We start from the raw sequence: 17,167 nt of genomic DNA, 5'->3' as shown, positions 1-17,167 counted from the left end.
GGGACACTCCCATGACAACATTCAACAAAGGTATACGCCTATATAACCCACGCTCCACTGTAAATAAATTGATGCATGTTTTATTGTCTCTGGCAATGCCCATTTAGCCACCGCATCCTCAAACCTCGGCACCAACCATGATGCCAACTTATCCATAAACCTTTAATAAAACTCGAACAGGAAAACATCTGGCCCTATTGCCTTACCAGTCTGCATTTTCCCTATTGCTACCTGCACTTCCACTCCTAGTGGCTCTTCCAACCTTGCCCTCTCCTCCTCGCCTACTTTGGGACATTCCAATCCCGCCCCAAAACTCCCTCATGTCCGATTCATCCTCCGGAGGCTCTGACTTGTACAACTTTTCATAGAACTCCTCAAATGCCTTGTTCTCCTGCTCCTTTGCCACCACCAGCTCCCCTGCCCCACTCTGGACCCGAACAGTCTCTCTCGCAGCCACATGCCGACAGAGCTTCTTTTTTTTTTAAAATTTAGAGTACCCAATTCATTTTTTCCAATTAAGGGGCAATTTAGCGTGTTCAATCCACCTACTTTGCACATCGTTGGGTTGTGGGGGTGAAACCCACACAAACTCGGGGAGAATGTGCAAACTCCACACGGACAGTGACCCAGAGCCGGGATCGAACCTGGGACCTCGGCGCCGTGAGACTGCAGTGCTACCACTGCGCCACCGTGCTGCCCTATGCCGACAGAGCTGGCCCGCCAACAAGCGGCTGGCCTTCACCCCATACTCATGCACAGCCCTTCACCCACCTCAGCTGCCGAACCACCTTTCCCGGGAACACAAGGTCAAATCTCGCCTGTAGATCTTCCTTCCTCACCAGAAGGTCTGGAGTCAGATCCTCCATATACCTTCCATTCACCTCCAATACCTCCTCTACCAACTGCTGCCACTCCTCTCTTGCTTCTCTGTCCACTTAGCCTTGAACGAGATGACCTCGCCCCTCAGCACTGCTTTCAATGCTTCCAATACCACTGACGCCAAGACCTCCTCATTCTTACTGAACCCTACACAATCCTCAATCACCTTTCCCGTTTTGGTACGAAAGTTTGGGTCTGCCAACAACCTCACATCCAACCTCAATGGAAGCCTCTGAGCTGGCTCCTTCTTCAGGATAACATCCACCCAATGTGGAACATGATCCGAGATAACAATCGCAGAATATTTCGCCTTCCTCAACCCGGCCAACAGTGCCTTCCCCATTACAAAAAAAAATCAATCCTTGAATACACCTTGTGTACTGGCGAAAAGAATAAGTACTTCCTACCGAGCAGGTGCAGAAGCCTCCATGGGTCCACCCATCCCATCTCCCCCATAAACACCTTGATCCACCTTAATCTAAAAGGTGGGGGCGGGGAGTCAATTCAGGACAATTTAAAAAGAGCAACTTGTAAACTCACTCCCAGTGAGCCAGAGAAGACACAGCTAGAGTGAGAGAGAACCAAGAGTGAGTTTGGGAATTTGAATCTAGGTGGGAATTCGAAGCTTGGGGGGGGGGGGGGGGGGTGCTTTTTATCCCTGGTAAGTGGCTGGTAAGTAGTGTTTCTGTTTTCTTTTTCTTTTCATTGGTATAAATATATATTTTTTTCTTCGTTGTTTATTTATGTATTTTTGGGGGGAAATTTTAATTGTTGAAGTTAACCGAAGGTTTAAGACATGGCAGGAGATCTCAGACCCGTGTCGTGCTCCTCGTGTGCAATGTGGGAGCTCAGGGACACGTCCACTGTCCCTGGCTCCTTCACGTGCAAGAAGTGTGTCCAATTGCAGCTCCTGTTAGACCGCTTGACGGCTCTAGAGCTGTGGATGGACTCACTTTGGAGCATTTGCGATGCTGAGGACGTCGTGGATAGCACGTTTAGCGGGTTGGTCACACTGCAGGTGAAAGGTACTGAGGGAGATAGAAAATGGGTGACCAAAAGACAGATCAAGAGTAGGAAGGCAGTGTAGATGTCCTCTGCGGTCATCTCCCTGCAAAACAGATATACCGCTTTGGATACTGTTGAGAGAGATGGCTCACCAGGGGAAGGCAGCAGCAGCCAGGTTCATGGCACCGTGGCTGGCTCTGCTGCGCAGCTGGGCAGACACAAGAATGGCAGGACTATAGTGATAGGGGACTCAATTGTAAGGGGAATAGACAGGCGGTTCTGCGGACGCAATCCAGACTCCAGGATGGTATGTTGCCTCCCTGGTGCAAGGGTCAAGGATGTCTCGGCGCGGCTGCAGGACATTATAGGGGGGGGGGCGGGGGGTTATCGTGGTGCACATAGGCAACAACGATATCGGTAAAAAAAACGGGACAAGGTCCTTCAAGCTGAATTCAGGGAGTTGGGAGTTAAACTAAAAAGTAGAACCTCAAAGGTAGTAATCTCATGATTGCTACCAGTGCCATGAGCTAGTCAGAGTAGGGATGTCAGGATAGATAGGATGAATGAGTGGCTCGAGAGATGGTGCAAGAGGGAGGGATTCAAATTCCTGGGGCATTGGAACCGGTTCTGAGGGAGGTGGGACCAGTACAAAGCAGACAGTCTGCACCTGGGCAGGACTGGAACCGATGTCCTAGCGGGTTGTTTGCTAGAGCTGTTGGGAAGAGTTTAAACTAATGTGGCAGGGGGGGTGGGAACCGATGCAGGAAGTCGGAAGGTAGTAAAAAAGGACAGAAACAAAAGTCAGTAAGGGGGAAATTGTAAGGCAGGGAAGCAATAGTCAAAAATCGAAAAGGGTGACAGTACAAGGAACAGTGACTGAGGGGAGCTCAGTGAATAGGACCAGGAATACTAAAAGGAATAAAACCAGAAGTGAAAACATAAATGGTAAGCGACGCGGCAGGTTGTTACATGGAGATATGGGTTCACGACAAGGAAAATTAGGAGAAAGGTTAAGAGGAAATATAACTTAGGAGAGGTTACTGATCGAGGTGTTAAGATTCAGAACAGAGGTAAAAAAGCCAACATAAGTGTACTTTACCTGAATGCTCGTAGTATTCGGAATAAGGTAAATGAGTTGATGGCGCAAATCATCGTGAATGACTATCATTTAGTGGCCATTACTGAAACACGGTTAAAGGATGGTCACGACTGGGAGTTAAATATTCAAGGGTATCAAACTATTCGGAAGGACGGATGGTAAGGGAGGTGGTGTAGCTCTGTTATTTAAGGATGACATCCGGGCAACAGTAAGGGATGACATCGGTGCTATGGAGGATAAGGTTGAATCCATATGGGTGGAAATCAGAAATAGTAAGGCGAAAAAGTCACTGATAGGAGTAGTCTATAGGCCACCAAATAGTAACATTATGGTGGGGCAGGCAATAAACAAAGAAATAACTGATGCATGTAGAAATGGTACAGCAGTTATCATGGGGGATTTTAATCTACATGTCGATTGGTTTAACCAGGTCGGTCAAGGTAGCCTTGAGGAGGAGTTTATAGAATGTATCCACGATAGTTTCCTAGAACAGTATGTAATGGAACCTACGAGGGAACAAGCGGTCCTAGATCTGGTCCTGTGTAATGAGACAGGATTGATTAATGATCTCATAGTTAGGGATCCTCTTGGAAGGAGCGATCACAATATGGTGGAATTTAAAATACAGATGAAGGGTGAGAAGGTAAAATCAAACACTAGTGTTTTGTGCTTAAACAAAGGCGATTACAATGGGATGAGAGAAGAGCTAGCTTAGGTAATCTGGGAGCAAAGACTTTATGGTGAAACAGTTGAGGAACAGTGGAGAACCTTCCAAGTGATTTTTTTAGTGCTCAGAAAAGGTTTGTACCAACAAAAAGGAAGGATGGTAGAAAGAGGGAAAATCAACCGTGGATATCTAAGGAAATAAGGGAGCGTGTCAAATTGAAGGAAAAAGCATACAAAATGGCAAATGTTAGTGGGAGACTAGAGGACTGGGGCAACAGAAAGCTACTAAAAAAGCTATAAAGAAGAGTAAGATAGATTATGAGAGTAAACTTGCTCAGAATATACAAACAGACAGTAAAATTTTCTACAAATATATAAAACAAAAAAGAGTGGCTAAGGTAAATATTGGTGCTTTAGAGGATGAGAAGGCAGATTTAATAATGGGAGATGAGGAAATGGCTGAGGAACTGAACAGGTTTTTTGGGTCGGTTTTCACACTGGAAGACACAAATAACATGATAGAAATGAGGCTATGACAGGTGAGGACCTTGAGAGGATTTTATCTACTGAGGAGGTAGTGATGGGCAAGCTAATGGGGTTAAAGGTAGACAAGTCTCCTGGCCCTTATGGAATGCATCCCAGAGTGCTAAAAGAGATGGCTAGGGAAATTGCAAATACACTAGTGATAATTTACCAAAATTCACTAGACTCTGGGGTGGTCCCGGCGGATTGGAAATTAGCAAACGTGACACCACTGTTTAAAAAAGGAGGTAGGCAGAAAGCGGGTAATTATAGGCCATTTAGCTTAACTTTGGTAGTAGGGAAGATGCTGGAATCTATCATCAAGGAAGAAATAGCGAGGCATCTGGATGGAAATTGTCCCATTGGGCAGACGCAGCATGGGTTCATAAAGAGCAGGTCGTGCCTAACTAATTTAGTGGAATTTTTTGAGGACATTAACAGTGCGGTAGATAACGGGGAGCCAATGGATGTGGTATATCTGGATTTCCAGAAAGCTTTTGACAAGGTGCCACACAAAATATTGCTGCATAAGATAAAGATGCAAGGCATTAAGGGTAAAGTAGTAGCATGGATAGAGGATTGGTTAATTAATAGAAAGCAAAGAGTGGAGATTAATGGGTGTTTCTCTGGTTGGCAATCAGTAGCTAGTGGTGTCCCTCAGGGTTCAGTGTTGGGCCCACAACTGTTCACAATTTACATAGATGATTTGGAGTTGGGGGCCAAGTGCAATGTGTCCAAGTTTGCAGACGACACTCAGATGAGTGGCAAAGCAAAAAGTGCAGAGGATACCGGAAGTCTGCAGAGGGATTTAGATAGGTTAAGTGAATGGGCTAGGGTCTGGCAGATGGAATACCATGTTGACAAATGTGAGGTTATCCATTTTGATAGGAATAATAGCAAAAGGGATTATTATTTAAATGATAAAATATTAAAACATGCCGCTGTGCAGAGAGACCTGGGTGTGCTAGTGCATGAGTCGCAATAAGTTGGTTTACATGTGCAACAGGTGATTAAGAAGGCGAATGGAATTTTGTCCTTCATTGCGAGAGGGATGGAGTTTAAGACTAGGGAGGTTATGCTGCAATTGTATAAGGTGTTAGTGAGGCCACACCTGGAGTATTGTGTTCAGTTTTGGTCTCCTTACCTGAGAAAGGACGTACTGGCACTGGAGGGTGTGAAGAGGAGATTCACTGGGTTAATCCCAGAGCTGAAGGGGTTGGATGACGAGGAGAGGTTGAGTAGACTGGGACTGTACTCATTGGAATTTAGAAGGATGCGGGGGAGATCTTATAAAAACGTATAAAATTATGAAGGGAATAGATAGGATAGATGCGGGCAGGTTGTTTCCACTGGCGCGTGAAAGCAGAACTAGGGGGCATAGCCTTAAAATAAGCCTCAAAATAAGGGGAAGTAGATTTAGGACTGAGCTTAGGAGGAACTTCTTCACCCAAAGGGTTGTGAATCTATGGGATTCCTTGCCCAGTGAAGCAGTTGAGGCTCCTTATTTTAATGTTTTTAAGATAAAGATAGATAGTTTTTTGATGAATAAAGGGATTAAGGGTTATGGTGTTCGGGCGGAAAGTGGAGCTGAGTCCAAAAAAGATCAGCCATGATCTCATTGAACGGTGGAGCAGGCTCGAGGGTCCAGATGGCCTACTCCTTCTCCTAGTTCTTATGTTCTTATAGTGCCATTAGTGTTTAGAAAGTCCAAGGTAATTCACAAATCAAATTAAGAAAACAAAAGTCATTTCAGCGAACGTTAAGAAAAACATTACAAAGAGTGTCGGAGCAGAAACAGCCGAGATTGGGGTGGAGTTGGCTCGCAAGGGTGGATGTTCAAAGCCTTGTGATGGGTTGAGTAGAATCGGAATACAGCCTCGGAGGCTATTTTGTCTGTTGATCGAATGTCAGCTCTCAAAAACAATTCAGCTAGTACCATGCCCCCAACCCTTTCCCTGTAAGCTCTGCAATTTTCTCTCTTCAGGTGCTTCTCCAATTCCTCTTCGAAAGCCACAATTCAATCTGGCAGTACACTCCAGATCTTAAGCACCCACTGCATAAATTAATATTTCCTCATCATTTATTTTCCCCCAATCACCTTAAATCTGTGTCCTCTCATGCTCAACCCTTCCACCAAAATATTATCTCTCTATCTACTCTGGTGATTACTCTACTCTCATGATTTTCAACACCTCTGTCCTTGTCATCCATCCCTACCGACAGTCTAGCAGTGGCTGTCCCAACTGGTGTTAACGATAGGCACCTCTGGCCCCTATTCCTCCCTGCGGGGTCTACTGTGGGTCTCCTCATTGGGTGAGCCTTGTGCTATTTCACCAGGAGGGTGACAACTGATTGTGTGGTGGAGACATTCATACTGTGCAGACATTTGTCTCCATGCTAAAAGCCTGGAGTGCAGGCAGGTCCTACAGATGGGGGTGAGTGAAGTATGTGTGTGTTTGCTGAGACCTTAGCTGCAGTATTATGTGGAGCCTGGGTTTTACATACAGGTTGTGACAGGGAGCTGGTCAGGATCCCTGGCCAGGAGCAGGATGGATGTGATCATGGGCATTGTGGACAGGTAGGGCTTGGAGACATCTCGTAATCCTGAGGGATGGCCTAGCTGATTCTAGCTGATAGTATCACTGGTGAGGCTTGACTCTGAGAGGGGCTGTGTGCCAGTGGCCACAGTGCACGTGCCCTTTGTTTGGGGTGAGCTCTACAAATCCCCTGATTCCTCTGCTGTCGGCTACACTTCTGAGGAGTGAATGGAGTCCCAACACCTGGTGGGACGACGATTGATCATGGCCATGCCCATCTCGTTTATGATACTGCTGGGGTATGACGGTTTCCAGATGGGCGGGTTGGATAGGTTTCCACATGTCCTGAAGTCCTGAGAGAATTTGCAGAATACTATCAGTCGGCTCAACAGCCAGTAAGTTGCAGCTAGGGGGTGGGTTTAAATGATTTTATGCAGCAATGGGGGTCTGAACCAGGACACCCTGATCCTGAGGGGGGCACCCAATGTTCATGCAATTACCACCAATTTGTTTCTCGCTACTCCCTGAAGTCCAGGCATACACTCCCTGTGAGCCCGACAAGTTTGAAAAATGTTCTTACCTCCTTGCTCCCCTCGCAACAGACATTTTTTTTTTTAAATTTAGAGTACCCAATTCATTTTTTCCAATTAAGGGACAATTTACTGTGGCCAATTGACCTATCCTGCACATCTTTGGGTTGTGGGGGCGAAACCCACGCAAACACAGGGAGAATGTACAAACTCCACACGGACAGTGACCCAGAGCCGGGATCAAACCTGGGAACTCGGCGCCATGAGGCACCAATGCTGACCATTGTGCCACTGTGCTGCCCGTCCCCTCAACAGACATGATGCGCAGGCTGCACAAGTAAATACTTGCACCAACTCACGCCTGCATAACTCCTGACTGAGGGGGCTGGAGATTACAGGGGTGGTTGGTTGTCACGTGCATTCAAGCTTCCACACAGTCTGTCAGGTACGCAGCCATGCCAACAGAACACCACTGCTTCACATGGTGTATCAAGATAGAAGGTATTACCAACCTTAGGATTACTTCCGATGTCTCGCATTTTGCTAGCTAATTTCACTAGGTTTTATTAATTCATTTTTACGGATATGGGATGCACTGGCTAGGCCAGCATTGTTGCTCATCGCTAATTGCCTGAAAGAATGCGGTGGTGAGCTGCCTTCTTGAACTGCTGCAATTCACATGGTGTAGGTGCACCCACTGTAAAATTAGGGAGGGAGTTCCAGGATTTTGACCTAGTGACAGTGAAGGAAGGGCGATATTATTTCCAAGTCAGGATGGTGAGTGACTTGGAAGAGAGCTACCAGGTGGTGGTGTTCCCATGTATCTGCTGCCCTCGTCTGTCTACACAGAGTGGTCGGCAGTTTACATTGTGTTGCCCGAGGAGCCTTAGTTCCTGTAGCTCATTTTGTAGATGGTACACATGGCTGCTACTGTGCTTGGCTTTGGAGGGAGTGAATGTTTGTGGAAGGAGTGCCAATCAAGTGGGCTGCTTCGTTCTGAATGGTGTTGAGCTTCTTGAGTGTTGTTGGAGCTGCACTCATGCAGGCAAGTGAGAGGTATTCCATCACACTCCTGATTTATGTCTTGTAGGTGGTGGACAGACTTTGGGGAGTCAAGAGGTGAATTACTCGCTGCACGATTCCTAGCCTCTGACCCGCTCTAATAGCCACTGTATTTATATGGCTTGTCCAGTTCAGTTTCTGGTCAATGGCAACCCCCAGAATGTTGATAGTGGGGGATTCAGTGATGGTGAATGCCATTGAGTGTCAAGGGGCGATGATGGTTTGATTCCCTCTTTTGAAGATGGTCATTGCCTGGCACTTGTGTGGCGCGTATATTAATTGTCATGTCAGCCCAAACCTGGATAATGTTCAGCAAGTCTTGCTGCATTTGCATGTGGACTGCTTCAGTGTCTGAGGAGTTGCAAATGGTGCTGAACATTGTGCAATCATCAGCGAATATACCTATATTTGACCTTTTGTTGGAAGGAAGGTTATTGATGAAGCAACTGGCTGGGCTTAGTACCCTGCCCTGGGGAACTCCTGCAGTGATGTCCCGGGATGAAATGACTGACCTCCAACAACCACAACCATCTTCCTTTGAGCTAGGTATGACACTAACCAGTGGAGTTTCCACCAGATTCCCATTGACTCCAGTTTTGCTCGGGCTCCTTGGTGCCATATTCGATCAAATGCTGTAATGATGTCAAGGGCAATCACTCTCACCTCACCTCTGGAGTTTGGCTCTTTTGCCCATGTTTGAACCAAGTCTGACATGAGGTCAGGAGCTGAGTGACCCTGGCAGAACTCAAACTGAGTGTCAGTGAGCAGGTTATTGCTAAATAAGTGCCGTTTGATAGCCTGTTGATGACCCCTTCCATCAGCAGTCTGGAATTCAGCTCTGCATTTAACTGGAAGCCTCTCTCTACCCCTTTCTTTAACTTCAGGTGACCAGTACCGTTGTTCAGTCTCCAGTTCCTTTGTCCCTTTTGACTTCAGTCTTCCTGGAACTTCACTTTTCATTCCCTGGTTTCAAGAACTATCTGTTCCTTAGCTTCTTTAAGGGAAAGAAAGTTGTCAATCTCGGGTCCATGCGACCTGAGAACCTCCAACAGCTCTCTTCAGGGCCTACAGGAGGTTGTTTCTGACATGGACCCCAATACACTAGGTGATGGTTTAACAGGACAGGGGAGAAGTGGGGAGCCAACCATAACATTGCATCACTGCATTACCCCAGCTCCAATGGAATGCATGATCCAAACCATAAAATCTTTCATCATGAAGTGCTGTCAAGCAAAACAAGATCTACACAAGACCACTTTGCATCTTAAAACAACACCGCTCAGTGCAACACTGCTCCTTCAACTGAGGAATTGCAATTCAGCAGATGTATGGACAAACTTCCCGAGTCATTATTCATGGATACTCCCAGAAGTACATAATTCATAACTTGACAGACAGGGGAAGATGAAAGATACCAATGACCAGCATGCAGATAACAAACCTCCCAACAGAACACGGGATAGGAAGCTCGAGTACAACACCCAACTGATGGCACCTAAAACCCAACAGGAATCATCGGCATATGCCCAGAACTAAGATCGTATCAAGTGCGAAGACCAAACAGCCTGACAGTGCGATGAAACAGATGCTAAATCAGGACACTTATCACCAGAAACAGTGAGTAGTCCTATTGCAAACAAAACACAGTAAAAGAAGCACACAAACAAATCACACCTAATCAACATTTTGAAAACATTCAATAGCCTCCAAAGATCACCATTACAAATTCTAGATGGATAAGAAGACTATTAAATGGTTCAAATCTATTGCTCAGTGTTAAAGTACATTTTGACAGAATTTTCTTTACTTTTGCTGTCATGTAAAGGTAAACCTTTAGTTACAAAAAGGGGGCTGTTGTGATATGATGTGTATGGACCTTTAAGGAAGATGTGTTCAACTACTGTCGACCACTATTACCTCCACAGGGTGCGATGTACTAGTCCCATAACTTGTAGTCAGATGGCATGCAGCTTTAAGAGAGATTCTCAAAAGAATGTACAATACTTAGTATACTGTCACGACACCTTGGGCAATTCCAGCCCAATTGACCTTGTGGTCAATTCCAGCCTCATTAGTCGCAACACAAGTGAAATTGGATGTTATTTTAAAATACTTGAGGACCTTGGCTGACCCCAATAGACAGCCTTCCAGGAGTCCAAGGTTTTGCTTTGATGCATTTTCCTTCTAAGCTTGAGAGAGTGTTCTCGGGAAGGATGCCTACTTTCTTTGCAGATTCAAGATCATTTCAAATATATAATAAAAAACTGCCCAGCACTGACTGGTTTTAGAACAATACAAGTCCTTTACTTCAGCTGAGAGAGAGCTCTTACTGCCTTCACGGTCTAATCACTTCTGCCCAGCTCCCTCAGAAGCATTCCGCAGGAACCAATCACTGACTGCTGCCAGCCAGAATACTGTCCATGGCCAACCCATCAAACCAACTTCCTCCAAAGCTGGTTCTCAAGTTTCCCTTGGCGCTGACGAGTCTGTACTCTCTTCTCAAAGAAACAAAGAATACAGCACAGGAACAGGCCCTTCAACCCGCCAAATGTGCGCCGATCACGTGTCCTATCCAGACCAACCGCCTGTATCCTTCTATACCCAGTCTATTCATGTGCCTATCCAGATAAGTCTTTTAGGTATCTCCAAAAATCAAATCCTGGAACACACTGACCTGACTAACAGGCTGCCTCAGCTCAGGTCCACTGCTTAAAGATGCATTCCAATTGTGAATCCACGGACCAAATATAATAAAATGAACAAAAGAAATGGGAACAAAGGGAAATCAAAAGGAAGGTCGCTAACAATCCCAATTAACGATCTGTACATAGTCTGATCTTCAGATGAAGAATCCACATTATTATTCCACCAATTTTGGTGTATGATTGGTACATTAATGTCAAAAGAATGTAACACCCTCATTTGATCCCATGTTGTTTCCAGTAAGTGCAAATAAGCCAAATTATGAGCTCAGCTGATTATCTCAAATTGGTTGTTGGTGCAGCTATTAGAGCACTCAGGATTGTTCAGCAAGTGCTATCCAATCACAGAATCACATCTAACAGGTGTTCTGTTTTAGATGTTGCCATTGTGGGTTGGTTGAGTACAGCCTGTACTCTGCCTATTACAAACAACCGAACGAACATGCTGTTTGAATTGAACAAGCAGGCCATTTCAAGCTGCCAATATGCAATTACCACATTAATGATCCTTCCACTAACAGAACGTTGTCACCAGTTCAAATAGACGTTTTGTCTACAACACAGTTAAGCAACGCTGTGTATAAATTTCAGTACAGGTGCGAACCCAGATATGTAGACCGTACGTACCAACAATTGGCTGATCAAATCAAACAGCATGATCCTACAGTTAGATGTGATAGACAAAGTAGAGACTATTCTCGACCAGCCATCACATGAAAAACCCAAAACACATAACATGGTTAATTTATGCTTACTGGAAGCAAACTACATTCATACACAGGGATCAGTTCTCTGCAAACAAAAGAAATATGTCCAAGCCTTGTGCCTTTTTCGAATTATCTGGGAGTTTGGAACCTATCGTTTCTCATTACTTTCTTCATGGCAACACCTCAGTAAATCAGTCAACTTGTCAACCAATCAGTATCCCTTTCTCCTGCCATATAAATTGCTGTGATTGTTTGAAATTTGGTGTTCCTGCATTTGTCATGATGAGTGCAAGCTGAAAAGATTCAGGACCATGTCTTTCAGCAATACACATCTAAAAGCTCTGGTCAAATCACTTGCATTCTCACCATTTCAAATGTACAGGTATGAGTTTAAAATAAGTAACAAGTATGTAAGGGCAGCACGGTAGCACAAGTGGATAGCACTGTGGCTTCACAGCGCCAGGGTCCCAGGTTCGATTCCCGGCTTGGGTCACTGTCTGTGCGGAGTCTGCACGTCCTCCCCGTGTCTGCGTGGGTTTCCTCCGGGTGCTCCGGTTTCCTCCCACAGTCCAAAGACGTGCAGGTTAGGTAGATTGGCCATGCTAAATTGCCCTTTAGTGACCAAAAAGGTTAGGAGGGGCTATTGGGTTACGGGGATAGGGTGGAAGTGAGGGCTTAAGTGGGTCGGTGCAGACTCGATGGGCCGAATGGCCTCCTTCTGCACTGTATGTTCTATGTTCTATGTGTTTCATCACTGAATGTAACAGTACATTAGTGAAAATAAGATTTAAGAACAGTAGCCTTGTGGATAGCACAATTGCTTCACAGCTCCAGGGTCCCAGGTTCGATTCCGGCTTGGGTCACTGTCTGTGCGGAGTCTGCACATCCTCCCCGTGTGTGCGTGGGTTTCCTCCGGGTGCTCCGGTTTCCTCCCACAGTCCAAAGATGTGCAGTTAGGTGGATTGGCCATGATAAATTGCCCTTAGTGTCCAAAATTGCCCTTAGTGTTGGGTGGGGTTACTGGGTTATGGGGATAGGGTGGCGGTGTTGACCTTGGGTAGAGTGCTCTTTCCAAGAGCCGGTGCAGACTCAATGGGCCGAATGGCCTCCTTCTGCACTGTAAATTCTATGAAATCTATGAAAAGTTAATTATTCTAAAATGTGATTTCACAAAACTTATAACTTCCCCCCCCCCCTCATTATCAATGTCAGGACAAAACAAACTGCCACTTTATGTTTAACTAATAGGTTCTACAACATCCATTTCTGTTCTTGACAGAATAATGCGCATTTCACACCGAACAATACTACTTGCTTTGGTAGGAATCCTTCCAACAGTTCTTAGTGTTTCTTCTATTAAGGCACACAAATTTAGTCTTAAATTCCAGATTTCCTTCAGGAAATTTAGATGCCTACAGTAGAATTCAACAAATAATTTTAGCCACATCAAAATGTATGCAAAATACCCATTTTCCTTCTTCCTACAAATTAGATAAATGTAATACATGACAAGCCATTTTATTATTTCCACTTAGCAGAAGATTTCAAAATATAAATTTGGAATAAACTGATTACACTATTGCATAATGTTAGCTCAGTTGGCTGGATGACTGGATTTGATTCCCATATCGGCTGAGGTTAATCATGAAAGTCCCGTTTTCTCAACCTCGCCCCTCGCATGAAGTGTGGTGATTCTCAGGTTAAATCGCCACCAGTCAGCACTAAAAAGAGAGAGCAGCCTATGGTCCTCTGGGACTGTGGTGACATTTACATTTTAACCCCTGCATCATAACTTCTGACATTAGAAGTGTGCAGAAAAACGATACAGAAAGAGGGATTATATTACCATATTTTTGTTCATGATCTTCTTTGGTTCAATTACAATATCCAAAGGAGTGAATTTCACAGGTTCCTTAATCTGCCTCCTTGATCTCTTGGTCCCATCGGGCAAAGTTTCCATGGTGATATCCGCTTCCAAGTCACTACTACCTGCTTGGTCACATTCGGAGCACTGCCTGTAGGGCAAAACAGATTAGCAATATAGTACAACATTTAGCTGGACTGGCTGTATAAATACAGTGGTTACAGAAGCTGGGTTTTTTTACAGCGCATGACTCACCTTCAAATTCTTCAAATACTTTCCACCACCTAAAAGGCATGAGTCAGGGGTGTGAAGGATTAGTTTCCAGTTGCCTGATTAAGTACAGCTCTAATAACACTTGAGAAGTTCACACCATACAGGACAATGCAGTCTGCTTGATTGCACCCGATCCACCACCTTAAACTTCCATTCCTTCCATTACCAGCACAATGTAGATGCAATGTGCACCAACCACTACAGCAATGTGCCAAGATTCCTACCAAGCCCAGAAGAACAAAGATAACAGGTGAATGAGAACACTACCACATGCAAGTTCCCTTCCAAGTCACACATCATCCTGACTTGGAAGTATATTGTCACTGCATCAAACCCCTGGGATTTCCTCCCTAATAGCACTGTGTGAGTACCTTGACCAAACGGATTGCATTAGTTTAAGAAGGCTCACCACCACTCGAGCATAATTAAGGATGGGCAAGAAATGCCAGTGAAACTCACACACTGTAAATTAATAAAAGAGACCAAAAAGAATTGGTGGAATTGCATAATCTTTCTGCATGGAGTTTCAACATTTGGCACGTGTTCTCTCTCTTTTGGAGCCAAGTGCTATCAGCCATCAAGCTTTTCTACTAATGGCAATTGGGTTACATGTTTTTACCTAGCAAACATTTAGTCAATACTGCAAAGCTAGCAGTTGGCAAGACAAGCTGGTCACAGCTATCAATGCATTTTTCATTTCCATTCCACACAGTCTTTGAGTATCCTAAAAAAAAAACACCTATCTGAAATGGGGGAGAATTGTAGAAGGAAACTGGTCAATTGCTTTGAACACAGAAGTATGAGTGAACAGAAATTCACTCAATGATTTAGAACTAAATGAAGTACATAAAAGATTAAAAGATGAGACACTTTTCCTCGAGAGTTCTTAACAGGAACATAAACCGTGTATCTTCAAATAGGTCAAGGCCCATGACAAATTCAATCATGCCTAGCTTATAAATATGTTTCAAAATCTCATGAACCTCAAAGAAAAGGGCTAGGAATTTTCAAAAGAATCACAGCTTTTTGGATAGCTTTAGACATTTATACACTTTTCATTACACTCCAAAGGGATTCATAAAGACACAACAAAGATGAAGAAGAACAATCAATAAAACTCAATTTCTCTACAATAATCTTATCTTGCAGAGTGTGCTCAGACTAATTAAAAATGAAACCTAAGTTGGTGATCTGCACAGCTCAGGCATGAAATTCTCAAGAACAGATGCTAGTTCTACAAAATAGGATTTATATTCACCTCGCACACATTACCAGCAATGCACCACGATGGTCTTTCTGTAAAAAATTTGGCTGGTTATAAATAATAGTCGTATATAAAGAAATAAATTGGCATTTGAAACATAAATAATATTTTCTTCTAAGAAAAATAAATGCAAAAAAAAATCCTGCACAGAAAATTTCAAGATCTCATTTTTGCACAAAACACAAAAATAGACCATACTGATCTGGAACTTACAAGTAATGCCATTATGCAATGCCAATATTATGTTATAATACGCCTAATTATTATGTCATAATATTCTTAATTTATTCCATTGGTTGAGTGTTTCAAGTATCGAAAGGATTACTGAGCACTACGAATTAGGAGCAGGAGTAGGACATTCGGAGGGGCAAGCCTGCTCCACAATTCAATATGATCATGACTGATCTAATTTTAACCTCAACTTCACATTCCTGCCTATCCCCGATAACTTTCCACCTGCTTTCTCATCAAGAATTTATCGACTTCTCCCTTAAAGATAGTGAGAATCTACCTCAACCACCTTTAGAGGAATTGAATTCCAAAGACTCTCAACCCTCAGAAATTATTTTTCCTCATTTGTCTTAAATGAGCGACCCTTTATTTTTAAAGTGTTCCTATTTCTAGATTCTTCCACAAGAGAAAATATCCTTTTCACATCCACCCTGTCAAGTCCCTTCAGGACCTTAAATGTTTCAATCAAGTCATCTCTTACTCTTCTAAACTCCAGCAAATACAAATCTAACCTTTCCTTACAAGCCGACCCATCCATTCTAAGTATTTTTTTTTCTTTTTTTATATATTTTTTATTCTCCTTTTTCACATTTTCTCCCAAATTTACACCCAACAATGAACAATAGTCAGTGACGAATGTAATGCCAATTCCCATATCAATAACAACGATCCCATCTTCCCACCAAACTTCCAAACATTAGCCCGCATGTTAACATAAACAAATGACAAAAAGGAATCAGGAATCACCCATAGTCACCATTAACACATACAGTCCTTCTTCCCCCAACCCTCCCAGCCCCCAACCCCCCTAATGTTCGATGTGATCCAATTCTCGAAAGTGCATAATGAATAACGCCCATGAATTGTAGAACCCCTCCATCCTTCCCTTAGTTCAAATTTGACCTTTTCAAGCGTCAAGAATTCCAGCAGGTCCCCCCGTCACGCCAGAGCACAGGGTGGAGAGGTTAATCTCCACCCTGACAGGATGCTACAACATCTGCCTCCGTGCCAGTTCACAACCCCGTCCATTCCGCCACCCCGAATATGGCCTCCCGAGGGCCCGGGTCCAGTTTCACGTGCACCACTTTAGAGATTAGCCTAAACACCTCCTTCCAGTAATCCTCAAGCTTTGGACAGGACCAAAACACATGAACGTGGTTTGCGGCCCCCCCGTATCATTCACACATATCTTCTACCCCCTCAAAGAGCCGGCTCATCCTCATCCTTGTAAGGCGCGCTCCATACACCGCCTTCAGCTGTATCAGCCCCAACCTTGCACTCGAGGTGGAGCACCTCACACTAGAACACCTCCTCCATATCCTCTCCCAACTCTTCCTCCCACTTTGCCTTGATCTCTTCTAGCGGCGCTTTCTCCTCCTCCAAAATAGCCGCGTAACCCGTCGATACTACCCCCTGTGGTAGTATGCATTAGGGGTCATGTGGGACTGTGAAGCCGTGATGTCATTGGCTGACAGATCCCGGGTCCTGGTTGGCTGTTGACCTCTAGCTCCGCCCTGAAGGCGGAGTATAAGAACCAGGAGTCCTCCCCCGCAGGCCAGTCTGTTACTGAACTGCGGGGAACAAGTCACGCTTAATAAAGCCTCATCGACTTCACCTCTATTCGTCTCTCGGGAGTCTTTGTGCACTACAATTTATTAAGCGTGCTTAAAGGACTATGGAGCTCAGGATCATCCCGGAATGCCTGAGGATCAGCCCCCACGCAGTGAACTCAGCAGCAGTTTTTAAACACTGGCAGACATGTTTCGAAGCATACCTCCGAACGGCCCCCGGCCGGGTCACAGAAGACCAGAAACTACAGGTCCTGC

General features: G+C 44.5%; 1 protein-coding gene across 3 annotated transcripts in view; it reads right to left on the bottom strand.

Moving 5' to 3' along the window:
• The window catches only part of phf14 (PHD finger protein 14), a 362,139-nt gene that overhangs the window by 167,621 nt on the left and 177,351 nt on the right, over nucleotides 1–17,167 (bottom strand). For all 3 annotated transcript variants that reach the window (XM_072509115.1, XM_072509117.1, XM_072509116.1), the window contains exon 14: nucleotides 13,556–13,724. In XM_072509115.1, coding sequence (XP_072365216.1) covers nucleotides 13,556–13,724 — 169 coding nt within the window. The remainder of the gene's footprint in view (nucleotides 1–13,555; nucleotides 13,725–17,167) is intronic.

The sequence above is a fragment of the Scyliorhinus torazame genome, chromosome 6 (assembly GCF_047496885.1).
Source record: "Scyliorhinus torazame isolate Kashiwa2021f chromosome 6, sScyTor2.1, whole genome shotgun sequence".
In the NCBI taxonomy this organism is placed as follows: Eukaryota; Metazoa; Chordata; class Chondrichthyes; order Carcharhiniformes; family Scyliorhinidae; genus Scyliorhinus; species Scyliorhinus torazame.
Note: the sequence above shows the minus strand (reverse complement) of the source record. Positions and strands in the feature narration are given on the sequence as shown.